The 26,847-nt window shown below is 44.0% G+C and overlaps 1 protein-coding gene across 1 annotated transcript in view; it reads right to left on the bottom strand.

The window, feature by feature from the left end:
• SNTB1 (syntrophin beta 1) overlaps positions 1-25,119 on the bottom strand; it is a 159,325-nt gene extending 134,206 nt beyond the window's left edge. Inside the window, exon 1 of the mRNA XM_065399435.1 lies at positions 24,489-25,119. Within this exon, the coding sequence (XP_065255507.1) occupies positions 24,489-25,119 (631 nt within the window). The remainder of the gene's footprint in view (positions 1-24,488) is intronic.
• Between the last annotated feature and the right edge of the window lie 1,728 nt (positions 25,120-26,847).

Raw genomic sequence — 26,847 nt, 5'->3', positions numbered from 1 at the left:
AAATTCACACCCTATCTTAATCTATATTAACTTTCAAGTGTAGACAAGCCTTAGATCTCAAGTCAGTCTCTGCTGGGCTCCTGGAGCAGCACAGATACGGGCCTACGTCACACTGCCAGGTGCCAATCCAGCCCTAGTAAATCAAGCCTCAACACCCCCAAAGAGATAGGTGCTAGTATCCTCACTTTACTTATGGGGAAACTGAGGCACAGCAGGATGTCTGTAGTAACCGAATTGGGAATAGACACTCTGATTTCCTGACTCCCCCATCATGCACGTTAACCACAAGACCAATCTTTCCTGTTATCACAATAAACCTATGTTATGTCCAGGCTGGGCACTTTCTGAAGAATTGTATGAAAAATGTATGTTACGGTTTTATGCAGTAACACATAGTTATATGAAAGCTGGGTTACGTGTGCACTGAATCAGATTACAGGTGAGGAGCATCCTTTAACTGACAGCTGACAATGCACAGTAGAAATTCAGGCTTCTCACCATGGCATGGGCTTTACATCGGACCTTTCAAACTCTTAAAGACCTAAGGGGGATATGGATAGAAAGGAAGTGGCCCCAGGAATGAGTGGTGTGTGGGAGAAAGTTCTGTTACTGTTTCTTTAAAGGCCCAGGCGCTGCCTTGCCGAGGGGGCGGGGTCAGGCTCTCCTCTCCCCCAACCAATCAGGAATGAGCTGAGAAGGGGAACAAGCATAAATTCTGGCTCCTCCCTCAGAGGAGAGTAGACAGGAGCAGAAGCAGGTTGCCAAACCCTCGGAGCCTGAGGATTAAGTGGGCCCAACTGAGGTAGTAGCTTGCTAAGGCCGTACAGCAAGCTAAATTACAACCCTACTCCCGGAGGAGGGCTGGGGTTCCTGCTGATTTAAAGAGAAGGATAATAATTACCTGAATTACCCAGCTCCAGGAGGAGGCTTGGGCTCTTGTAAGCAGACACAGAGAGGACACTGGAAACAAGGCCCAGAGGGCAGGCCTTTAGAGGAACCCAGAAAACCAGAAGAATCTTTTGTTTATCTGAGATTTTTGTTATGGACTATTTTGGACAAGATTTTATAATAAACTAACCCCAAGGAGGATACTGTTGAGTCAGGAGGACCTGAAATGGAGTTATTGGGTTCCTGAGAGGGGAAAATGAGGCAGAGAGTGCCTGGAATGCCACACTTAGCCAGTAGAGGGCACTCCAGGGCAGTCGCATCCTGTGACACAGCATAAACAGTTATTTTAATATTCCTTTACACTAAGCTAACATTGCCATCTCTCCCAATTTTATCATGAGCCTTGCAATATTTGGTGTTTTTCTTTAAACCCCAGCTCCTGAGGTCATGTGATTTTGTGAGAATTTCAGTTTTCATTAAAAAAAAAGTTTCTAGCCCTCGCGGTTGCAGAAAACAGCTTGAAAGCATGAACCCTCAAGGCTCAAAAACCAGAAGGCAATAAAAAGAACTCACAATTTTTGTTTAAAAAAAATCATGGGTTTTTCTTTGGGGGGCGAGGGGGGAGAGGAAGAGAATCTAATGATGTTTGAACACTTGAGGTTGGCAATACTGTAAAAGTGAGAGGAAACTTTCAAATAAATGAACACCTAAATGTATAAAACAAAAGGGAGGGAGTTAGCCTCTCTTTCAATAAAATGCACAAAAGACTGTTTTTGACATTGTCCTTTTAAGAACATGCCCTACATCTCAAACTCCCCTAAGAAAGAGGTCTACATGCTTTTTATGAATGGGGCCCAAAACCTAGATTAGTGTTTAATTTCACGTGGAATCCAGTTCACACCTATGTTAAACATTGTGCCTATATGCATGTGTCACAGTTACTCAAGAGGTCAGAAAAGTCAGAATATTAATAGATCTCTCTTGCTGCATGTTCTTCTGGGCGTTAAAGTACAGATATCCTAGTAATGGTTCTGTTAAAAAGCTGTATGCCTGTTCTTATTAGATCAAATTTTATACTTTCTTTGGTTGGATTTTTGGTGTCTCTGACAAAATGGAATATTTGATCATTAAGAAATGATACCACACTCTCTTTTAGTGGACAATCCGGCTACAAGATCCACTAGCATGGACCTATGAGGAGTCCCATTGATTGACTTCAACCCATTAACTATGAACAGTGGAAACTCCTCAAGCTAAAAAACCTGGCGCTTCCCTGCAATCTTTGGTGTGGGGAAATTATTTGCTGGCCATTTTTTCCTCCTTGTAAGACTCCATCATTGAACAAACTATCAGAAAACCAAATAAGCTGCTATACATGAAAACAGCTATAAAATTCTTACAGCACATGGGATGTATGGATGTATGCTGGAGACCCAGTAACAGGACACAGCCATACCACACTGAATGCTCGGAATGTCATCCACACCCTGAATACCAAAAGATCTTTAGTGCTTTCTTCCACCACCTCTCCCTCAAAAGCACGAATATCAAAAATATCACAATTGGGATTTTTTTTCCCCACAGATTCATAGATTCTAGGACTGGAAGGGACCTCGAGAGGTCATCGAGTCCAGTCCCCTGCCCGCATGGCAGGACCAAATAAATTTAAAGGCTATGAATCACATAACTTCACTTAACTTGGTTTACTGGAGTCTAGCTCAATCTACAATGACAGGCCAGTGGAAGAAGGTAGTCTTTGGAACAAACCCCTGAATTGGGGGGGGGGGGGGAGTGAAAATAATGGGCTTTGGCTCTAGCACAAAGCCTCTTAAGCATTAGCTTTCTAATTAGTGTCAGTAGACACTTGATAATGCTCTCTACTTTACTGGGCAACAATTGTTAGGTTCCCCTCACAACTGACTACTTCTACAGTTGACTGATGCAATTTAAAAAAAAAAAAAAAAAAAAGCCCTTGAGGCTAGATCCTGCTATAAGTTTGCACGTGTGCACCAACTCTGATTACTCTATCATCCATGTGCTGTTTTCTTAGGATGGAAGGTCCATGGAACAATCAAGAAACATTTAGTCAGACAGTGGTACCCCCTTAGTACACAGAGCAATAAAAGCATTGTCCCCAGTGCAAACATTCCACACTTTATTGCAGACTGCTTAAACTTGCTTACTGTCCCCAATTTGCTACATGCCAACTAAAATCCTAAAGATATAAAGCGCTAGGGGAGGATTCCAGGAATTCCACCTGATGCAAAGGCACTGAAGAATGTTTCTCAGTATCAGCAAGTTGTAGGCGGTTTCCTCCTGCTTCTCCCAAGTGCAGCTGAGATATGCTGTAATTCAGAGGTGGCCAGAGTGTGATGCACAGATGAAATGTTGCCAGAGAACCTGGCAACTCCCTATCATTAAAGGCCTCAACTCCCTATCATTAAAGATATGAGTGGCTGCAATCTGTGTCATTTTATTCAAATTATGTGCCACTCTTGGGTTCCTGACAAGTGGTTTATGTAGCTCTTAATGGGGCCAAATCTGGGCACCCCTGAATAATATGAATAAAAATACTGAGCACTTTACATTTTCAAAGCACTGTAAAAAAAATAGGTCCAATCCTGCTCCTATTGACATCAATAGCAGATTTGACATTGAATTCAGTGGGAGGATGACTGGGCTTTCTACTTCTGAGCTACGTTCTCTGCTCCATATTCTTCTCTTGTGTTGCTTCTAAATTTATTTCTCTTTCAGAACATCCAACAACGAACACAATCTGCCTGATTCTCTTCTCTTACATTGACATAACTCAATAGTATCTTGTGTGGAACAAGACTTTGAATTCAAAGTCCAGCTACTCATTTTCAGAATTAGGTGCAAAACAGGGACCAAACAACTCAGATTTGTTTGTTTACTTTCAGTATATGAGGGAGGTTGAATTACCCCATTGCCTGTCATATGGAAGCATTGGTGTGTACCTTCCTGCATCCCCTCCCCAATAGCTGGGATTCATTAAGGAGGTATTTCCACCAAATCATTGCAAAAGAGCAAAACTGTCCAAGGAAAAAGACTGGAACAAACAAAACATAAGAACATAAGAATGGCCATACTAGGTCAGACCAAAGGTCCATCTAGCCCAGTATCCTGTTTACCGACAGTGACCAATGCCAGGTGACCCAGAGGGAGTGAACCTAACAGGTAATGATCAAGTAATCTCCCTCCTGCAATCCATCTCCAGCCTCTGAGAAACAGAGGCTAGGGACACTATTCCTTACCCATCCTGGCTAATAGCCATTAATGGACTTAACTAGATACATTCATGGAGGTTCTCTTTTAAACCCTGTTATAGTCCTAGCCTTCTCAACCTCCTCAGGCAAGGAGTTCCACAGGTTGACTGTGCGCTGTGTGAAGAAGAACTTCCTTTTATTTTTAAACCTGCTGCCCATTAATTTCATTTGGTGGCCCCCTGGTTCTTATATTATGGGAACAAGTAAATAACTTTTCCTTATTCACTTTCTCCACACCACTCATGATTTTATATACCTCTATCATATCCCCCCTTAGTCTCCTCTTTTCCAAGCTGAAAAGTCCTAGCCTCTTTAATCTCTCCTCATATGGGACCCGTTCTAAACAGGGCCAGCTCTACCATTTTTGCCGCCCCAAGCAAAACGGGGGGAAAAAAAAAAAAAAAGACGCTCGGACTGTGCCGCCCCAAGAATGGACGGAATGCTGCCCCTTAGCATGTGCCGCCCCAGGCACGTGCTTCCTCCACTGGTGCCAGCCCTGGTTCCAACCCCCTAATCATTTTAATTGCCCTTCTCTGAACCTTTTCTAATTTTGCTTTTTCAAAAGCAGCTTTGCAAGGCAACACAGTGCTGCTCTACAACCCAGTCTTCCATAAAACAGCAACCAAATTCAGGGAACCAATTCTGAGTCTCTAATCAGAGAACAAAATCTTAGTAATTAAAGTGCCCTGTACAGTCTTGTGACACAGCTGAGGTATTTTATGGCTTATGTTAAACTTTGGCTAATATACATTTACTCAGATTAATTACTTGGTGGATAGTTCACTCAGGAGCATTTTTAAGCTGACTGAGGGAAAATACACTTGTATCCCATTTTATGATGGGCAAACCACAAACATGTTACTGCTTTGGTTTAGAATCCATTTTTCCCCATTTCCCATGAAATAAGGCCAATAGCATAATTCTGTTTGTGTGCTGTACAAACAAAGCCATTTTGTTTCAGACCTGGGTATTGTTCTTCTGGATCACAAATTTTATACTGACAGAGTTAAAATATAGCTGATCTCACATTTTTCTAAATAACTGAAACAATGTAAGAGATTTTTAACCATTAGACTCCCTTCATCAAACATAAGTAATCAAACCGGATACTGTGGGGAAACTCATATGCATAAGTTTGTAGGATCTGAGTTTAAATTCGTACATTCTGCACATACTGCTCTTGTTTTGAAACGATATTTAAGTTTCTACATTTTGTTTTCTGATGTTACTTTTCCACTGGCACATATTACCTTTTATTTGCTTGTTTGTTTTTGGTATGTTTGGATGGGAAGGGGAAGAAGGGAACAGGAATGTTAATGAAAAAGCTTAACACTTTTTGTTCTCACCTTCGGCTTGTGAGAGTATTATTCACCATCAGTTTCTCCAAAACTGAGACATTTTAGACAGTTGAGTGAACTCTTGTGGACACAGAGGAAAAACAAAATCTGGGCCTGCTCCCGCAAACACTTCCCCATATGAGTAACTCTACACACTTAATAAATTCCACTGAAATAAGAGAATCTACTCAGAGTGTGTAAAGTTACTCAAATGTGTAAGTGTTTTACAAGACCAGGGCCTAGACAAAGAAACAGCCTTCAGCTGTACTAGCAGTACAGGGGTTTATGATAAACAGTGATAATATATAATTTTAACATATCGTGATTCTCTACTTTATGGTTAAATCCCTCTTTTAATTGTAGGTGGCAGCATTTCAACTCTAAAAGAAACAAGATGAAGAAGCATGTCAACTCTGGCATTTAGCCAAAAGGACATCACCAACCGATGAGAGCTCTCCCTGTCTTAAGAAGAACAGGAGTACTTGTGGCACCTTAGAGACTAACAAATTTATTAGAGCATAAGCTTTTGTGGGCTACAGCCCACTTCTTCGGCTCAACCCCAGTGAATGTCTGTGCAGTTCCAGGAAGGTGTACAAAGCATTTAACAAGAGGAAATCATCAAGTTTAACACTTCACTCATGCAAATTGTTTATTTAGCTGTAAATGCAGTTTCCTGTATAAGACTATTTTGATAATCAGCCTGAGAAGCATCTGGCTGTTTTTAACATTACCTAATATTATAATCAATGCACAGAAAGGCAGACTGACTTATGTTTGTGACAGTCACGTAGCAGCAAGTTTGCAGTTCACTGGAAACCAGAGATGAGTCAAATGCAATCTCCACAGTGAAGGGGCTTCTAGAATAGGGTGACCAGATGTCCCGATTTTATAGGGACAGTCCCGATTTTTGGGTCTTTTTCTTATATAGGCTCCTATTACCCCTCCACCCCATCCCGATTTTTCACATTTGCTGTCTGGTCACCCTATTGTAGAATGGTGTGTATTCTGTCTGGCCAGTAATCACAGAACTACATCTTGAACTACAACCCTCCAAAAGACACTACAATTGGGCTGATCGGAAAACCAGAATTTTTCTTGCAGAACTGTCCACAATTTTTCCTAATTGTATCCCAGGGAGAGCACATGGGTATCGAGTGTATCTACTGCTATATAGAGAGCATGAATGTCTGCTAGCCATGACTATGCCCACACACAGTCTCTAGCTACTCCTCTCTCTGCACCCTGAGCTACCCCTCTGCCTGCACACAGCCCCTAGCTACCGCCCTCCCTGCACTGAGCTACCCCCCGCCGGCACACAGCCCTTAGCTACCCTTCTCCCTGCCCCCTGAGCTGTTTTCAAACTTTTTGAGCTGAGCCCCCCCCAACTTTGAGTTATAACATTTGGTTGACTTCCCTTCCCTCCAACCCCCACAACCCAGACTGGCCGGTGGCCTGTTGAGGTGAGTCAGAGGGTGGAGGTGGTGCTCCCCTCCCCAGACCCCACGGTGCGGAGCTGGCTTGAGCCCCGCTGGCCCCTGTCCACCCACAACAGAAGTCAAACTACACCTATGCCTGAATCCCGACCCCCCGGCCCAGAGCTCCGCATCACCCCTTCCCCTGCTGGGCCCTGGAGTTTTTATAGCATGTTGTGGGGCGCCTCAGAAAGAAACAGGTTGAGAACCTCTGACCAAGTGGATGGAAAAGGACCATTGGGGCAAGCTAAGAGATAGTTGTGGATGGTGCCTCACTTCCCTGTCCCATATCAAGAGAATATAATGACAGATCCAACTGCCTTGTCATTGACACCTAGCAAACTATGACGATAGATTGTTCCTGAGACAGGAGGGGTGGGGCAAAGAACTGGAGAGATGGGGGTTGAGTGTGGGCTGCAGGAAGCAGGCAGGCACACCTGGGAGTCTGACAAAGAAGGTCAGATGGAGGGAGAGAGATGGAGCTTCAACTAGGGGGTTCACTGCAGCTTGGCTGGGCTCTGAGCAAACCACAGTGGACTACGCTTTAAGCTTCATTCCTCTATGCTAACCTAAAGACTTCTTTTGCTGTGTTCCAGATGACTAATAAACCCTACTGTTTTGACAACACAGTGTGAGTGTCACTGCAAATGCTTGGAGAGGTGTATTGATCCCTAAAAAGGATACAAATCTCCATCAGGGGTCTGTCTCAGCTGGACTTGCTGAATGAAGCTTCACAGTTTGAAGCAGCAGCAGCGCTGCAGGCCCAGAAGTCCAGTCTAAGGAGGCGGTGAAGCCGTGTGGCTGAGCCTGGAGGAACAGTGAAACCCCTAAAGGGTCTAGTACACTGTAGGAGTCCCTCTTAGAGACCGTTCCAAAGTTGGGGCCATAGCCCTGACTCTGTGGTGCCTGTCACGGATCCAGCATCCAACCCATAACTGACGGTCTGAATAATTCACTCTCTTTGGTTAACACTGAACTTTAGGTAAAAAAATAATTGGTGTTTAAAGACCTATCAATGACCAGCACAGAGGCTGAACTGGTGTCATATCTATTCTATTATCTATTTTCTTGTTTAAAAAAAAATTCTGGAAAGCAGAAACTCTCTCTTCAATAGGAGGCAGAATAGCTTTACTACCAGAGGATACAGAAACTGGAAGACAGCTTGCTCCCATAGGACACAATCCTGCAATAAGCTTTGTGCAAGTAGATCCCTGTGCTCATACAGAGCCCCGAGGAAGTCAGTCAGGCTCCATCAGAGAGTGGGGTTTACCCCTCATAGAGTTCATCACAGAATCAGGGCCACATGAACAATAGACTAATACAGTCAGGATATAAGCACATCAAATCTTCCTTCACCTCTGTAAACTCCACTTAACACACACACACATACATATAATACACACACACACTATATATAGGGTTTTTCACCCTACTAAATTTGTGCATTGATGAACAGGGGAAGGGGTGGGGGCGAATGAAGTACTATTACCTCAAGTCCCTCCACAAGAAGCTCATCTTCTATGACTCTGTGAACCCTTCTCCCTAATTAGCTAGAATAGATACCTCTACATGTAAGTCTTTAATAAAGCAAACGTTAAAGGTGTTATGACTCCAGGTGAAGCAGAACTGAAGTTGCAGCTGTAACAAGGAGTAGTTAAAAAGTTGTGCATAGAAAAGGTACTTGGCAATTTTTAGAGGCTTCAGAAATTTATTTAAAATGTCTCTCTTTCTTCAGGTCTTTACTGTGAATATCCTGGTACTAAGGAAACTTACCACCTTACAGGTAGGAGTATCTGAAAAATACCAATTAAAAAAATTAAAATTTTATCATAGCTTTGTAAAACAGTTTTCTCTAAGACAGGCAACACATGAGGGATACACTGTGGCATAGTATAAAGATTTTATGAAAACTCACATTTCGTAGTATGTCACTCACAGCTTCACTGCTCATTAGTAATGCAGCCATCTCAGTTCATGACAATACAACCCCAATACCACACCCCAGCACCATGAAATGCATGAAGGTATATGTAATAGGGAACAGAACAGAAACCAGTTAAGAGGGATAACATGTCCAAAAGCTTTGTTGGAAAGTTATAAAAATACAGATGCTTGGGTATATAATGAACTACAGAATTATGATACTTGATATTTCAGAACTACTGTGTAGAGATGTCCAATGTTTTCTGGCCAAATAGTTTTCCCATTTGAAAATGTCACTTTATCAACATTTCCACAGGGAAAATGCCAATTAAGAATTTGTTTTGATTTTCTGATCAGAAAATTCAAAATAAAATTTTTCATTTTGAATTAACATTTTGAAACTAATCCACTTTAAAAAAAATTTTAGAAATGTCATTTCAAATCAAAATGAAATAAAAAATCCCATGGAAAACCTGGAATTTTTCCCCGTCAAAAATTGCAAAGTAGTATTTATTTTTTTTCCAGAAACCTCTTTACTAGAAAAATATGGGGTATCTGACAAGTCCTATTAGTATGTAAAGCTCTATTCTCATGAAAATATGATCTTGTAGGTTTTAAATAGCAAAACCAGACATTTCAATTAACCTACAATGGCCCTGATCCAGTGTTCCTCACACAAGCAAATCTCAGCAGGAGTTTGCTCTGTTTTGTTGGGATAAGGATTACCATATGGGTTCAGGCCCCATATTTATTTCATCTAGGCTTTATGGATTAATTCTGCTATTTTGACAGTCCATTCTACACCTTTTTTAAACAACAAGTATAACAGGTGGTAAAAAGGAAATGTAACTGACTTGAGACCATTTTTGAGTTTTAGGAATATTTTGTAAATGATCTGTTTAGGATCTGTATTTATAGCCTTTCCTTAACGGGGTCTTTGAAGGTTGATTTTATTGTATGTGAAGTGGAAACACCAATAATTTGTTCCTTATATGTTTCCTTTATGGCCTGCCCTCATGAAACATATGGGCACAATTTATTTACCCAAACAGCTATTTGTGAATGGATTGTGAACAGTTTTTAACATAATTGCTTTCACTAGCATTTTTACCGAATGAGGATCCTGTATTTTTCCAAAGCTTTTTTGACTGGATACCTCTCTCCAGAGCTAGAAGACTGAAGTTCTTGGTGACCTTCAGTACTTGCCATTCAGTTTCTAACACAGGAAACTGGACTTGCAATGCAGGCTCTTCTCTAGCCAAGATGAGGAAGTGTCCCTGCAGTGGCTAGGGACTGCATGGCAGAAACAATGGATTAGCAGCAGCCTCTGCAATACCAGCAGAAGTTTTGCTTAAAGCTTTAAGAAGGCTTTATCTTGTTTTGCTCTCTCTCCTGACGGCATGCTCAAGACTACTTCAGTTGTTTAAAGAACGGGAGTTGTGTTAACATTTTGTCAGGCCATTTACTTGAGCAATATCCAGACTCTACTGTTTGGAAATGTGCTACATGAACTTAACTTTCACAAACTGCAGTAATCACATCTGGATGCTTCATGAGGAGTATACAATTAACCAGTTCATTCTGGTTTTCAGTCCATACCCTTTCTAATTCTACTCAGGAAGACGTGTTTCTTTTCAGAGAGTTAAAGTCAGCTGAATTCTGCTGCTGTAGACCCTGGACGAGGCCTCTAGTGGCAGAATGCACAGAAGTCACTACTCTGCTGGGGTGGGAGGGAAAAATGGGCCAGCACTGCCCACAACACTGAAATAAGGTTCACCACATTCACCACAGAAATAAGTTTTACGTTGCCTATTATATATATCCTCCAGGAATGTGTTCTTCTGCTACTGGTTCTCAGGAGGACCCCACCACCACCACTATGCATCATGGATAGATGTCACACATACCAGGCAAATCAGTAATTGTGTAAGATTAGCTGGTATGAATGAGGTAAGAGAGTGGACATTTAGAGAGGATAAAATGTTCTTTGGAAAGGTACAGCAAGTTAAAAATTTGTATACACAACCTCCCTCAAATGGGGGGGGGGGGGGGCTGAGGGAATAAAACTCAATTAGCTCAAGCAGCAGCAGTGTTGAAGACAAAGCTTGCTCATCTTATTCATGCAAAATATTCATTAAGTCCAGTTGTTAAATCCCCCCCCGGAGTTTCAAGCCAATGGGAGTTTTGCATGAATAAAGCAAACAGGATATAGCCCACTATGAGGAATCAAGTCTGCAACAGCATTTTCCATTACCTACTTGTTATTCCCTTTAAGGCCTCAATCCTGCTCCCACTGAAGTCAATGAGACTTTTGCTATTGACTCCAGTGGAAGCAGATAGACACCACCCAGGCTGGGGAGGGGGACTATTTGCAGTGACTAAACCTGGGACCTCTCTCTAGATGTAAAACATGAGCCCCTATTAGTCACGCTAAAACACCAGGACCATCCACTGAGAGGCAGTAGCAAACTCAAACTTCTCTATGTGGCCTAGCCACTAGGAAGGCAAAGTACCACATGGTTAGGGTGGGTTATGCTAAATCCCTCCTGAATACCTTGAATACCAAATTCACTTTACTGTTACTCCAATGAAAAGAAGAAACAATTGCACCAGCAATGAATTTGACCCCTCAACTTCAGAACCTTGCAGAATCAAACCCAATGTCAGTTCGTAGATAAAACAATTTTGGTTATTTTAATTAACCAAACCTCATCAAATATCTCTCTCACTTACTGATCAATATTCATTAATGGTATAAAGTGAAAATTGCTTTTGTACCATTGAACACACTAACAACGATAGCGCAATAAACTTATTTAAATGGCCACATTACTCTTAAAAGAGACATAGGTCTGACTGAAATATCCGCCTCATGAGTCGTGAGTAAGACCCACAAACTGTAGGGTCAATTTTTTTGCTGGTGTAAACAATCAAAACTCCATTGAAGTCAAAAGAACCCTTTTACACCAGCAGAAAATTTGGACACTTTCCTTTTTTTCCTGAAGGTTTTATATTCTGATGTTCAAACACTGAATATGCTTTAAAATGGAGAATTAAAACAACAAGTGGCAGGTGGAAGGGAAGAAATACTGTTCTCCTAGGACCCAACCTTACAGATATTTATTCAATAAGCAACCTTACTTACACTAGTTGGGGCCTTTGATGTGAACAAAACCTACTAACAAGAACAAAAGTTACTCATGTGTATTAGAGTTTCCAGGAGTAGGCTCTGACTTTAGCTGAAAGTATTATTAGTGTGCTTAACTTTAATAAAAACAACACACAAAATGTCCCTAAACCTTGGGGAAATAAAAAATGTATTCAAAGCCCTATTTTGGATCTGGCTTTATTAGTTCTGCCAATATAGTTACCTCCAGTAGTTCAGCAAAAGGCTACATAACATTTTAATCAGGAGTGCACTGTATGTTAATCATTTCAAATCAGAGACAGTCTCTCCCGTCTACTGTTCTGGCTCATTTCCTTACAATTAAGAACTACATCTTACTCAAGTGCTACAATACAGATATATTACTTCAGATGACATACCGTACAGTGCCCTAAGTACAGATTTAGAGAATGCTTAACCCTTTCAGTACTTGGAATTGTAGACAGAATAACACTGGTCTACAATTTTTGAGAAGTCGTCTGCTTCAGAGATAAAATGTGCTATTATGTATTTTGATGTGCTGAATTCAAATATGACAATTAAAACAACTGATTGGCTACTGTTTCAAGATATTTAAGTTTTTACATTTTATGTCTATGTATATTGTGTAGATAGTAGATATATTGTGTAAATACCTAAACCTAGGTCTTTTCATGTGTTTATGGTTGCTTTACATGATAATATTTCACCTGTCCTGTTTATGTAACACTTTAAAAATCAGCAAAAGGGTTATATAAATAAAATGTATTATGAAATAAAAGGCAAAAAACTATTATGTACATAGTTTAGTCCTATTCAGTGTCTACTCGGCGCTTCTTGGCTTGTCTCTTGTATTCATTAAATGGAGCATCTCTTGTCACTGTCCAGCAATAGTCTGCAAGCATTGATGGGCTCCATTTGCCCTGATAGCGTTTCTCCATTGTTGCAATGTCCTGGTGAAATCGCTTGCCGTGCTCGTCGCTCACTGCTCCGCAGTTCGGTGGAAAAAAATCTAGATGAGAGTGCAGAAAATGTATCTTTAGTGACATGTTGCAGTCAAGGCTTTTGTATGCCTTGAGGAGGTTTTCCACCAACAACCTGTAGTTGTCTGCCTTGTTGTTTCCGAGAAAATTTATTGCCACTAACTGGAAGGCTTTCCATGCCGTCTTTTCCTTGCCACGCAGTGCATGGTCAAATGCATCATCTCGAAGTTCACGAATCTGAGGACCAACAAAGACACCTTCCTTTATCTTAGCTTCACTTAACCTTGGAAATTTTCCACGGAGGTACTTGAAAGCTGCTTGTGTTTTGTCAATGGCCTTGACAAAGTTCTTCATCAGACCCAGCTTGATGTGTAAGGGTGGTAACAAAATCTTCCTTGATTCAACAAGTGGTGGATGCTGAACACTTTTCCTCCCAGGCTCCAATGACTGTCGGAGTGGCCAATCTTTCTTGATGTAGTGGGAATCTCTTGCATGACTATCCCATTCACAGAGAAAACAGCAGTACTTTGTGTATCCAGTCTGCAGACCAAACAAGAGAGCAACAACCTTCAAATCGCCACAAAGCTGCCACTGATGTTGGTCATAGTTTATGCACCTCAAAAGTTGTTTCATGTTGTCATAGGTTTCCTTCATATGGACTGCATGACCAACTGGAATTGATGGCAAAACATTGCCATTATGCAGTAAAACAGCTTTAAGACTCGTCTTCGATGAATCAATGAACAGTCTCCACTCATCTGGATCGTGAACGATGTTGAGGGCTGCCATCACACCATCGATGTTGTTGCAGGCTACAAGATCACCTTCCATGAAGAAGAATGGGACAAGTTCCTTTTGACGGTCACGGAACATGGAAACCCTAACATCACCTGCCAGGAGATTCCACTGCTGTAGTCTGGAGCCCAACAGCTCTGCCTTACTCTTGGGTAGTTCCAAATCCCTGACAAGGTCATTCAGTTCACCTTGTGTTATGAGGTGTGGTTCAGAGGAAGAGGATGGGAGAAAATGTGGGTCCTGTGACATTGATGGTTCAGGACCAGAAGTTTCATCCTCTTCCGCGACTGACTCAAGTGAGAATGATTCTGGTGCATCAGGAACCGGCAGTCCTTCTCCGTGGGGTACTGGGCGTATAGCTGATGGAATGTTTGGATAATGCACAGTCCACTTTTTCTTCTTTGACACTCCTTTCCCAACTGGAGGCACCATGCAGAAGTAACAATTGCTGGTATGATCTGTTGGCTCTCTCCAAATCATTGGTACTGCAAAAGGCATAGATTTCCTTTTCCTGTTCAACCACTGGCAAAGATTTGTTGCAAGAAGCGTTGCAGCATATGTGTGGGGCCCACCTCTTGTCCTGATCTCCAGTTTTGCAGCCAAAATAAAGGTGATAGGCTTTCTTAACCATAGTGGTTATACTGCGCTTTTGTGATGCAAAAGTCACTTCACCACAAACATAGCAGAAGTTATCTGCACTGTTCACACAAGTACGAGGCATCTCTGCTCACTTTGGCTAAACAGAAATGTGTCCCTTTGCAAAATCAAATACTGACAAATAAGAGAGCACGACACTGTATGATTTCTAGAGCTGATATAGGGCAATTTGTTCAGCAGAGTGATGTAAGCGTCATTATGATTGCATCATCCATGACTTCTAGGAATAACATGATGCAATTCATATCATGTATGACGCAATGCCAGCTTCAGATTGCATCATTCATTGTTTTGCCTAAAAAGCAAGTACTGTCCAAACCCAGTCATAGATTTATTCATAGATCCAGTCAAAGATGTATTTTAGTCATTTCTGGTTTAACTTGAGATCCCTTCCCTTTATAACTCACTTATCCTCCGCCATTCCCAAGTCAAGGGTCGTATATACTGACCCAATAACATATCTTGAAAACTAGAGCCAATCAACAATTTTAAGCATCATTTTCGTTCTCAGTGACCCAGAATTAGTAAAGTTTGACTACATTTATTTCAGAAGCATTTTGGCTGTAGAGCAGTGTAATTAAACAGGCCAAAATGAAAATGTACAGCAGCAGCTAGTAAATCTAGCTTGCCAGACAGTTAGCCAAAAATTATGCTTCTTGATGTCATTAACATTAAAAAGAATACAGCAATGTAGCAAACAGTACATCAATCCGAACTCTGTGTGTAAAGCAAACCTGAGAGACCTGTTCACAAAGTATATGCTTAATTGCATTCTATGAGATAAGGGAGAATAGACTTCACAGCTAAAACTCCATAGCAAAACACACCTCATAAAATACATATAGTCACTCATATGGACAATCCCAGATGACTGATGAGTTGATGCCATCCTTGGTATTTTTATGCCGATATTTCCGGTAGTTTAGTTGTTCCATTTGATGCACTGCATTATAGGTGATATGCATTAATGTTTAAATGAAAAAAGTTATACCTCCCTGTAGGCAAGCTTGCTAACACTGCTGTTTTGGCCAGATTTAAACCTGAGTAATTACTGAGTTGAAGTTGGTCAACTGCATTCTGATTACTTCAATCCCCCCTGCAGGTGCTGTTGGATCAGTTACTTTGTGTCACAATTTATTACATTGTGTTGCTATGCTCTGTGAGCCTGCAAGATGCTGGACACCCTCATTTCAGTAAACTCCCCCTCTTCACAGGCACACAAGGCACAAAATGCAAGGGAAATATCACCTTTCTGCTAGTCACGGAGGCCAAGCCACAAAGACCCATGCAGAGGCACTCTGAGTTGCCAGCGAACGGTGTTCTGCAGAGGGCATCTACACAAGACTGTGAAGTGGATGGGGAGCAGTAGGTGTATGACTCAGGGCCCAACACACAGCGTGCTCCACAGCCCCAAATGCTGGGTGAGGGGCAGGGAGGAGCTATGCAAAGGGAAGCAGCCATTAATCCTGCCAACAGGTTCTTGCAGCTGACATGACCTGGCTGCATGTTCCTTCTGAGTTACTCGCAAGCCTCTCTAGCCCCGAATAATTGTGTCTCTGGAATTTTTTCACACTCACTGTTCATCCCATTTCCTGCTCTCTGGTAAACAGATTAGATACTGGCCCTAGGACAGAACTGTAGACCACTTCCCCACTCAGTACAGTACTTTGGGGCACTGCTGAGAACTGACTATTGATCCCTCACTCTTTGTTGTGTGTCTCTTAGCCAGTTTCCAATCCATGACAACACCTTCTCTCTCCCTCCATGACTACAGAGTTTCCTTAATACCCTCTGGTGAAAAGTTTTTTAAATGTCCAAATAAATTACATCTACTAAATCTTCTTTATCTACTTGTGACACTTTCTTAGGGCATCCAGAGCCATAGGCCACCATGTTACCTCCCGGCTCAGCACGAGAGACATGTTGGTGCTAAACTGTGTTTCAGTTCCCTGCCCCTAAAGCAAACTTCTCAAGATCCTTTATTTTGCCTTGCAAGTTAATACTTTGTATACCCCAGTCCCCGAACTCCCCAGAAGCATCTCCCTGTAGTGTCCAGCCCATCACTCAACATTCACACTAATTAGCAGGTAAGCGGTCCCCAAAGAGACAGTGTGCACACAGCTGGAAGGTTACTCCACAGGATCAGGTCCTTTATAACATAAGAATGGCCACACTGGGCCAGACCAAAGGTCCATCCAGCCCAGCATCCTGTCCTCCGATAGCGGCCAGTGCCAGGTGCCCCAGAGGGAATGAACAGAACAGGTAATCATCAAGTGATTCAGCCCCTGTCACACAGCACTGTAATCTATGGTGAAAACAAATATAAGTCCATTAACAAAGAGCAAAGATTCACAGATTCTAGTGAGGGTTGAGTAAGAATAATGGAAACAAACGGTTATAAATAAACCAAAAGTATATCACGCTTTCCAGAGACTAAAGCTTAACAGGTTACAGCCCTAGTTTCTCACCCTCAATATCTTTCTGCTTGCTGGTGTTTAGTCTATCCAGGACCCATTTCTTCAGAATCAACCCCCTCTGCCAAGGGTGTTCCTCAGCAAAATGGATTAACAAAGGGTTTTTTTTTTTTCCCCTCCTCTTATAGTGCTGTAAATCTTTGAAATGTAACCTTTCAAAGTGCACCCAGAGATAAGACTCTTCTCCTCTGTTGCTTGTTTTCCAGTGTGTTGGCGCCATGCTGAGTTCTCATCTCCCCCATCAACCTGTTTTTCCTATTGACAATATGCAAATAGGTCTTCCTTTCTGCTGATTCCACAATGCTTAATTTACAATAGAGACAGGAAGATAACTACCTTTCCTCCTGTCTGGAAGAAACCAGTTTCCCCTTCTGTTTGGTTACAGACTTTAAAGCATCATACTAGTATCTATAATGCCTCATATAGCGTTAATACATAAATTTCACAATACTAATGCCCATTGTGTCGCCAGCTTTCATTGATACCTCACACAACATTCTTTATAGATAAATACTATGACAGCAATGCGTTAGGTGTAGTGAGTTTGTCAGGCCTGACAGGAGCTGCTGCACAGAGTTGTGAGCCATCAAGGGGCCTCTGTGTCACACTACTGTTTTACTGACATGCTCAAAGAATTCTTTCAGATGAGAAAGGCACAGGTTTCCTTTGAAACAGCCAGGCAGGCTTGTCCCTAGCATATTTTGTTCATGATGGTATTTTACGACTCTTTATTTACCATTTCAACCAATTTCCCTTTGTACTGACATAGTTATAATACTTATAACAAATCCATGGCTACATACAGATAAAGACATAAAAAGATCCAATGGCTAGAAGTTGAAATCAGAAAAAAATTCAAACTGGAAATTTTTCACAGTGAGGTTAACTGACCATTGGAATAGATTACCGATGGAGGTGGTGAGTTCTCCAGCACATAGGAGCCTTGAAATCAAGACCAAATGCCTTCCTAAAAGATATGTTCTAGTTCAGCCACAGGCTACTGAGCTAAAGAGAGAAAATCTATGCCTTGTGTTATGAAAGAGGTCAGCCTAGGTGATCATAATGGCCATTCTGGCCTTAAATAGCTATGAACAGCAAATCTACTTGTGAATCTTCACTGTTATTACTGTGCTGAAAAACACGGCCACTGAGAACTTCATGGCAACAGAACTTAGATCCTTTTGTTCCAAATTCAGTCCCCTATTTGAGCTAAAGGAGAATATCCATTACCTGTTATAGGACCAATGACATACAGCTGAGCAGTTCTGAGTCAATCCAGAAGAGGGCAGTGGTCTATATTAGCTAGTTTATTACATAATTAACGGTATTAAAACCATGTTCCTAGATGTTTAGAATGGTTATTGGAAAAAAAATGGCAAAATTAAGATACAGTTCTATTTCAATAACGGCAGCAAATCCTTAGCCTTTTAATTTGATATTATTTATCTTAGAGGAATTATCTAATTTTTTTTAAATGTACACCAAACAAAGTAGCTAAGAATTCATTTTTACAGTTCAGTCTTTCATTATGGAACTACTGCCAAGAGTTGTGGTTTCCTTTCCAGGTATTCTTTAACTTGAATGCGAGACTAAATGTCACTTAAACTTCCTTAAATGAAAAGTGTGTTACTGGGCCAAATCATGTTCCACTTACATGAGCTGGTCCTAGTAAACCCATAAAATTTAGCCCATGGTATCCTTGTTTTCTTTATAGAAATTGAAAAGGAGAACTTTCACCAGATTTACTGGGAAGAGATACTGATTCCTATCTCTGCAAGGGAATACAGACTGCCTACAGACTATATTAGCCTTTATAGATCATCCGTTGATTAGATTAAAGTGTTCCCTCTCAATTCAAAACTAAGCTTCAAAACCTTTACCATAATTTTCAGTCAAACATAATTATCAGGACTCAGATTATCGCACAGCTCTTGGAACTGGTGTAACTGAGACTAAGAGTATGTAACTTTCTTCTTCACCTTGTGATTTGATATTCAAATAAAGGTGTTTAAAATATATCTAGGAAACCCATTAAGCACAATCCAGCTTCTAGATGATAACAGAAGCATTTGTTCAATTAGATATTTGCTGGCATAAAGGAAGTGATTAGACTATTTTATATATTTGCTGTAGGTATAAGGAGTAACTTTATAAGTGAGGAACAATACATGTGACTGGCAATCTCAGTTTTAGCTCTACATTCCCGGGGCCAAAGCATACATAGATTTCATTAGTGGCTATAATGTAATATATAGGTCAGCAAGGACATATTTTGTGCGCTCTCTCTCTCTCTCTCTCTCACTATTTTCACATTCTTGCAGGAGATGGGCATTGTTTGACAAGTAATGTCTTTTGCGATCCCCTAAAAGTAACTTGTTGCCAGGTCATTGCTGTAGGAAACACATGACAACATAGGTAAGTGAGAACAGTTTTTCAGTAGTCAACAAGTAGTCTTTGGCCATTTTGCTTTATGTGAAGTAGACTTCTGTTTTATAAGGGTGAATTCTTTTGCTTTTTCAAGAGAAGATTAAGAAAAGGGAAATTTATTATAGTAGTTGTTTTTCACACGTTGCTTTAGTTCACACTTTAAATGTACATGATGCCAGTATTTTCAACTCCTAGAAATACTGTATATAAATTCCACTGGGGAAATATTACACCATATAATAGTACAAAGCAACAATATGCTTCCATTCACTCTAATGAGCAGAAAATTGCTCCTATATGACTATTATTCTAGTCTAATTGAGAAACACAAAAAATGCTGAGTGAAATACATACAAACATTAAAAACCCCTGCGAAGATCCATTCTGCGTTGAATGCTTTGCTGCTTGCCCACCTCCATCATGTCCACCTCCATATTAGCATGTTAGAAAGTGATATGGTTCAGAGGTGTATCCGAATCCCTCTGACGTAAACACATACATTGGTTAGGTAATTTTCCTCTACCCCAGTCCAATGAATTAGCAGGCAGAGGCAATCCTGCCTGAAACCAGCACAGATTATGTTTTGTTTTTTAACTTTATTGTAGGAACATAGAAAGGGAATCTGTACAATACAATCTGTTTGGCCCGTTAGTACTTACAGAAAGTGCCATGATGTAGCGATCATTCTTAGATGCTTTTTAATACTCTTGTGATTCAAAAAACAAGGTATCTATCTACTTGAATGTAAGTATCTCTCATTGCACAATCTCAGAGATAACTAGGTTTTCTGTGGTGTCTACTGAAAGGGGACCAAATTTAACAAAACCGGAGGGAAAATATAAATTATATACACACACACTTTTTAAGCAGTAGCTATTACTATAATTTGGGCAGCATTCCAAGCCCATAGGTAAACAGTTCACATTTTATAAAGAGATATTCTAGTTTCCCATCTAAAGAGCATCGAAGTGCATAAACACGAATTTGAGGATGACAATCCAACCTCAGCTCCAGTGCTATCCCCACTCCCTCTGCTCACCAGCCTGCCCCTTTCTCCCATCACATGTACATCCTGTTGTAGGTCTAAGCAGGGAATAAAGTAAGGGGGCTCAGAAGGAAGCACATCTCCCCTTCCTCAGGGAAGATCACAGGGGAACTGTCCCTCTTCGGCCTGGTAGCATTTCCTACAGTTCTCCCCCTTCCTTGGCTAGTCAGGGAGAGCTCCCCTGCCTTTTTCCAAGCTTCTTTAAAACCACTGGGTGCGAGCACCTTCCACCTAAAGCTCCCGAAACAGCATCCTCTCTGCCTCAATTACTTTCTATTTCCAAATTTTTGTAACAGACTCCTCCTCTGGGGATCGGGCACTGAGGGGGACACAGCACACGCTGACCAGCAAGTTACACAAACATCTTTCTCTAAACAATTTAAACACTCTAAATTGGTCTTGCCTTGCTTTCATGTTAGATGGGTTAGAGATTGAGGGTGTGCCACAAGCCCTGAGCAAGGCGCAGCGCATCGTTTTGCTGCCCTTGCACCAGCTCCGATACGTTGGCTGATGCAGTTGGGGAGAAGGGGTTAGAGCTAAGGTTCATTCCTATTGCATGCACCCCCATTCCCCACGGCCAGCCATGCAGGAGGGGAAGCAGCAGCGTGCCCCATATACGCATCTCTCTCTCTCTCACGTTAGTACCCGCAATGCAGGTGGCAAGCACGGGATAAGGGGGTGCCTTCCATCGCCTTCATCCTCTGTGCTGGCATGTGGAAAGCACCACAATTTGACTCCCACTTTGTAAATACATCATTTAGCTGGTCAAGCATTTTTGCATAGTGTTTCTATAGAGGACACCATATAAAATGAGGGCCTCACTGCTGTGAGCCTTCAAGCCTCACCCACTTCAAATTGGGAACAGAAAGAGTCAGCATCTTTCAGGATCAGGCCCTTTGAACTCCATTGCACTGAACTCGCCCCTTCAGATTTTGTTGCCCAGCAGGCATGAGTAAATTCCATTATTTCCCCAACAATAACGTATCATGACACAAGAACTAATCTGTTAGCACAGCAGCTGGCAATGTTCCTCTGCCCTGCCAATTGTTTTTAAATGGGGAGAATTCCTGGAGGTTTGTCTCTTGCACACCAGTGTGTTTTTTCCTGCAAAGCACACTGTTTTTAATACAGAGCTCTCTAGGGCAGTGGTCTCCAAAGTGGGGTGCATGCACCCCAGGGGATGCGCGGCAGGAGGAGTGCTTCTTTTTGTTTGTTTTTTGCTTCGGTGCGGCAGGGGGTGCGTGCTCAAAAAAATGTTACTGATAGGGGGCGCGATCAAAAAAGTTTGGAGACCACTGCTCTAGGAGGCTAGGATTAGGGAACTGCAAGTAAATAATATAGGGCATAATCCTGTCCCCACTGCAGGCAACAGCAAAACCCCCATCAACTGCAATAGGCAAGCAGGATCAGTCCAGCTGTGTCAGCCTCTTTAAAAAACAAAGTTTAAAGAACCTTTGATTTTCCTTTCTTTAGTCATAAAAGGACTGTTTTAAATGGCATCACTGAAGAGTGATCTGCAAAGTGGGAAACTGGCTCTCTTGTTTTAAGCTGCCTGTCCTTCATAGAGTCCCTGTCAACTGAATAGCAGGATCTGGGAGACACTATGTCAGATTCTGATTTCAGCTTCTCCAGTGGACGTGGCCCAATGTAAATATTTCAGCATCAGTCATCCGTTGGGGTGACTATTAAAACACACCATTGAGTGATGAGCACTACTACTCTAATGCAGAAATAAGGCATCAGCATTCATTTCAATGGAGGGACAAGCTGAAGGCAGCAGCTGCAATAGGGTTTAAAAAGGGAGATGGACAGGAGCAGACTGAATCCCTGGTCAAACTGCCTGGTCTTTGCTCCTATAGGGAACAACACTGACTCGATTATAAGTGTCACATAGCTTCTGCATGTCCAGTTTTATGTATTATGCATAGGGGAAAAGAGTTACGAAAATTATACAGTATTTGCTATGTTAATCCTTAGACAACACCAAAGGTCAAATTCTGTCCATACGTCAGTAACCTCTTATCAAAGACGGAATTTGGCCACAGTAGCCTCTCCCTTTCTGCTCTCTGACCTAGTAGACCTTCATGAACTATTTCACTGCTGGGTGAAGAAAGGGGGCAATTAGATAAGAACACCCTGACAAACAAGTACCCAATTTCTTCTGGGTGCTGAGGTCCTGTTGTTATAAAATGCAAAGTTGATCAGTTCCTCACTTTCACAGCCAGAGAGTCAGCTGAAATTTTCTTCCTTGTCTTTTACCCCACAGACTCTATAAGGTTTTAAACCAAGGATTCTCATCCCCTTTCCATACCATAAACGTATAGTCAGCTATTTACAACTGATCCTCAAATGCACCCCATTCCAAGAGGTGTTACGATTCTTCAGTGACACATCAGAAATTGTATTGTTGTTTAGTAGAACCAGAGGGAGGACAGGTTGCAAATGACTGAGCAAATGGCAGCAGGTTCACCACCTCACTCCACAAATGCTAATGACTCTAAGGTCAAGAACCGCTGGTTAAATGAACTTATGTACAAACAAACAAGCACTTTATCAAAACACACATATACACACCAAGGGCATTTTCTTTTTAGCACGCACTAGGCGTGTTTCTTTCTGCTGAACCTTTTCTCAGGTCTAGCATCTAAATTAACCCTCAAGGAAAAGACACTTATAAAAGATTTTTTTTTTAAAATAGCTTTCAACTCCCCTCTCACAATAAGTCTTGAGCTCTATGGAACTTTTTATCTGGTCTTTCACTTATCCTCTCTCTTGTTTTTGTCTCTCCTCCCCAAACACTTTGCCTTCTTTTTTGGTCTTTAATACAGTCTGTGCTAAAACTAACTAATTTAGAGTGAGACTCGCTTCTTTTGCATTCAGTTTTTAAGGTGGCTTCTAAAAGATCATCTCACTGCTGCTTGGGAATCAATGTCTATTTTTTTTTTTTTGCCCTGCAAATGTTTCAATGAGATATTTGCCAATTTCGATCAGATTTGTTCCCTTTCCCCCCTGCTATGAACTAGGAAGGGGAGGGTAAATTTCAGTCTTTTCAAGTCACACAGGTTGGCATAGCCTCGTGTGATCTGATCTGCTTGTTTCTCTCCCCTTTTGCAGAGCAAAAGTAGTAGTCAAACTCTCCGCCTCCTGGATCTGAGGTCTGCTTTTTTTTTTTTTTTTCTCACCCTGTCATGTGTTATCTCAGCTGTTTAGGAAGGCTTCCCTAACCACTTCTCCTTGCAGAAAGAAGGGCTGCAAAGCCTGGGGATTCTGGAGATAATTTTCACTTAACCCACGTCAATGTGTGTGATCTCTGTGGCTCATGGAGTTTTGTCACACTTCTTTCCTCCCAGTGACAGAGAGTTTCAAATCCCTCAACTGTGTAGCCAGAGACATGCAGTTGCTTTATATCCTGCTCAGGTTTGCACTGTACTGTAGTTTGTGTTCTGATCTGGCTGGCGAGGCTTTCCTCCTCCTCTTTTTTTTTTTTTTTTTTAAACATACACCCAGAGAAACTTGCAAAGCCGGCAGCTTTGCAGCTGGGGTGCCTGGAGATCCTTTAGTCAAATTAACTCCTAACGTTCCCTAGCCATAGGCTGGAACCTCTCTGCTAACTTACGATCCGATCTGCTTTCCTTATAGAGTTGCAAAGTCCTGAGCTGTGCGCCTGGGGATCTTAGCGCTGCTTTTAAAAAAAAATTAACTCTTTACTTTCCAGTCACACAGACTAGCACAGCCCTGGAGTTTGTGATCTGAGCGCTCCGCTGAGGATATGTCCCTCCACCGCGCCATAAACACGCCAGAGAACAGGTAGCAAGAGTGCCCAGCTTTGCAGTGTCTGTCACCCCTTACCTACCGCGGTCGCATAGGCACCGGCAAAACCCTGATCCGCGAGTCTCTCACGGGAGCAGGGAAAGTGACTGGGGCATACCGGCTTCACGGTGCCTTTCCCCCCTGCTTACCTCCCGCCTGCCCCGCTGGGCGACCCTGGCCTGCCCGTGCGCGGACGGGGAAGGGGGGGGGGGGGGGAAGCCGCCGGGCCCATTTTAACCCCTTACCTTCCAGCAGCACCTCCTTGCCCGCCCGCTTGAGCGCCTGCACCGCCTCGTCGTGGGTGGCGTCCCGCAGGTCCGTCCCGTTCACGGCCAGGATGGCATCGCCCACGTAGAGGGCCTGGGTCTGGTCGGCCGCCAGCCCCTTGAATATCTTGCTGATGAGGATGGGCATCTTGTTCTCCTTGCCGCCCTTGATGCTGATGCCCAGCCCGCCCAGCTCCTGCTTCTGCACCTTCACGCACCGCTTCTTGTTGGAGATGGCGTCGGGCACTTGCTCGGGGAGCTCGGTGAAGGCGGTGCGCACCCCGGGGCCACCCCCCGGCTTGGGGCTGCTGCTACCGCCGCCGCCCGAGGGCTCGGCTGCCCCGCCGGGGTTGCCCGCGGCGCCCGGCTGGCTCCCGCGGCCAGCGGCAGCCCCTCGGCAAGGCGCCCCGTTGCCGCTGGCCCCGACGCCGTTGTGGGCTGCGCCGTCGGCGCGCTCCTCGCAGCTCAGCACCAGGGCATCCTCGCCCAAGTTGGCCAGGACTTTGTGCCAGCGGTCCCGCACCAGGACTTCCAGCCAGCCGCTCCGCTGCTGCGCCCGGCCGCCGCCGCCGCCGCCGGCGGCTCCGGTCGCCGCTGCCGCTACCGCCATCTTTGGAGCATTCTTAGCGCACCATGTGATTGCACAGCCCGACCGACAGCCAGCCCGCCCGCTCGGCGCGCACAGGACAGGGCTGCGCCCCGGGAGCGCCCCGAGCGCCGCCAGCTGCGCCGGGGGGCGGAGCAAAGCCCGCGGTTCGCCTAGCGCCCCGGCCGGCGGCAGCATGTCAGCCGCTCACCTGATCCCAGGCGCCACCTCCGCTCACCTGCTGCGGGCGGCACGTGGAGGGGAGGCAGGGGCAGCCCCGCTCCCAGCTCGCTGCGCGCCCCGGCAAGGCACTAGCAGCAGCCCACCTGCTGCAGGCACCCGTCAGCTCCTGCGGCTCCCTGGCCACCTCCAGCCCACAGGAGTGTCCAGAGCAGGAGGCACCTGGAGGGCAGCTCACCTGCTCCGCGCACCACTTAATCCCTCTCCACCCCCACCTCCCAGCAGCAAGCACAGATGCGTCGGTAGACGGGCCCTCCCCAGACCAAGCGCTAGCTGAAATCTACCCAAATCCGCTCTCAACCCCATTCCTCCCAGCCTTTTACCTCCCATTTCTTCTTGGGAGCAGTCTCTTCACTCTCCTCCCCTGATTTTGGAAGGTTTCAGAGTAGCAGCCGTGTTAGTCTGTATCCTTTGATTTTGGAAGACAGCGGTTAGTTCCCTTCCCCTACCTGATCTCTCCACTTTGCCTATCTTTCTCTTTATAGTCTGGATAAGAAGGGACTCCCACTCCAGCTGAGCCAGTGTCACTAACCACAAATGCCCCGACAATAGTACAGACTCAGAAGGATGGTTCTGGTTTTGGGACAGAACATGAACATAAAAACGTTCCTACTGGATCAGACCAATGGTCCATCTGGCCCAGTAGCCTGTCTGCTGCCAGATGCTTCAGAGGAAATGAGCAGAACAGGGCAATTATTGAGTGATCCATCCCCTGTTATTCAGTCCCAGCTTCTAGCAGCGAAGGTTTAGGGACACCCAATGCATGGGGTTGCATCCCAGACATGGGCGGCGCGTATTGTAGGCTGGGGGAGGCTGTGCCTCCCCAAACAGCCCAGTGTGGCTCTGCCCGAAAGGCCCCCTCCTGCTTTCCTTTCCCTCTTGGCCCCAGTCCAGACAGGCTAGCTGCTCCTCTTCAGGGAAGTGGGTTGGGGCTGGAGCGGGAACTGGGGCTAGGGCTAGGGGGCTGTGGCTGGCCTGCAGCTGGGACTTGGGGTGGCTGGGGCTACTGGGGCTGCCCAGTGCTGGGGGGCCCCGGGCACTGGGATTGCACCACGCAGTGCTCGGAGGGCGGGCTGCCAGCGCTGGGGCTGCCTGCCCTGTGCTCGGGGGAGCCTGGGGGCGCTGGGGCTGGGAACCACGTGCCGCTCGACACTTGGGGGCTGGGGGGGTCGCCCGCATGCCCAAGGCTCGGGGATCTATGGCCCGCCTGCCCACCTGGCACTTGGAGGGTCGCCCGCCCACCCAGCGCTCAGGGACTGGCGGCCACGGGGAGGGGGGGCTCTGGGCTCCGGTGAGACAAGGGGGATGGGAGGGGTGGGCCCATGGGTGGGAGGGAGGCGTGGGGGGTAGTCTCCCCGAGCCGGCAGGTCACCTGCCGCCCATGATCCCTGACCATCCTGGCTAATAGCCATCAATGGACCTATCCTCCATGAACTTCTCTAATTCTTTTTTGAGTTGGTCTTTTTGGCAACGAGTCCCACAGGTTGACTGTACATTGTGTGAAGAAATACT

This window comes from Emys orbicularis, chromosome 2 (assembly GCF_028017835.1).
Source record: "Emys orbicularis isolate rEmyOrb1 chromosome 2, rEmyOrb1.hap1, whole genome shotgun sequence".
Lineage (NCBI taxonomy): Eukaryota > Metazoa > Chordata > Testudines > Emydidae > Emys > Emys orbicularis.
This window is presented reverse-complemented; position numbering and strand designations above follow the sequence as displayed.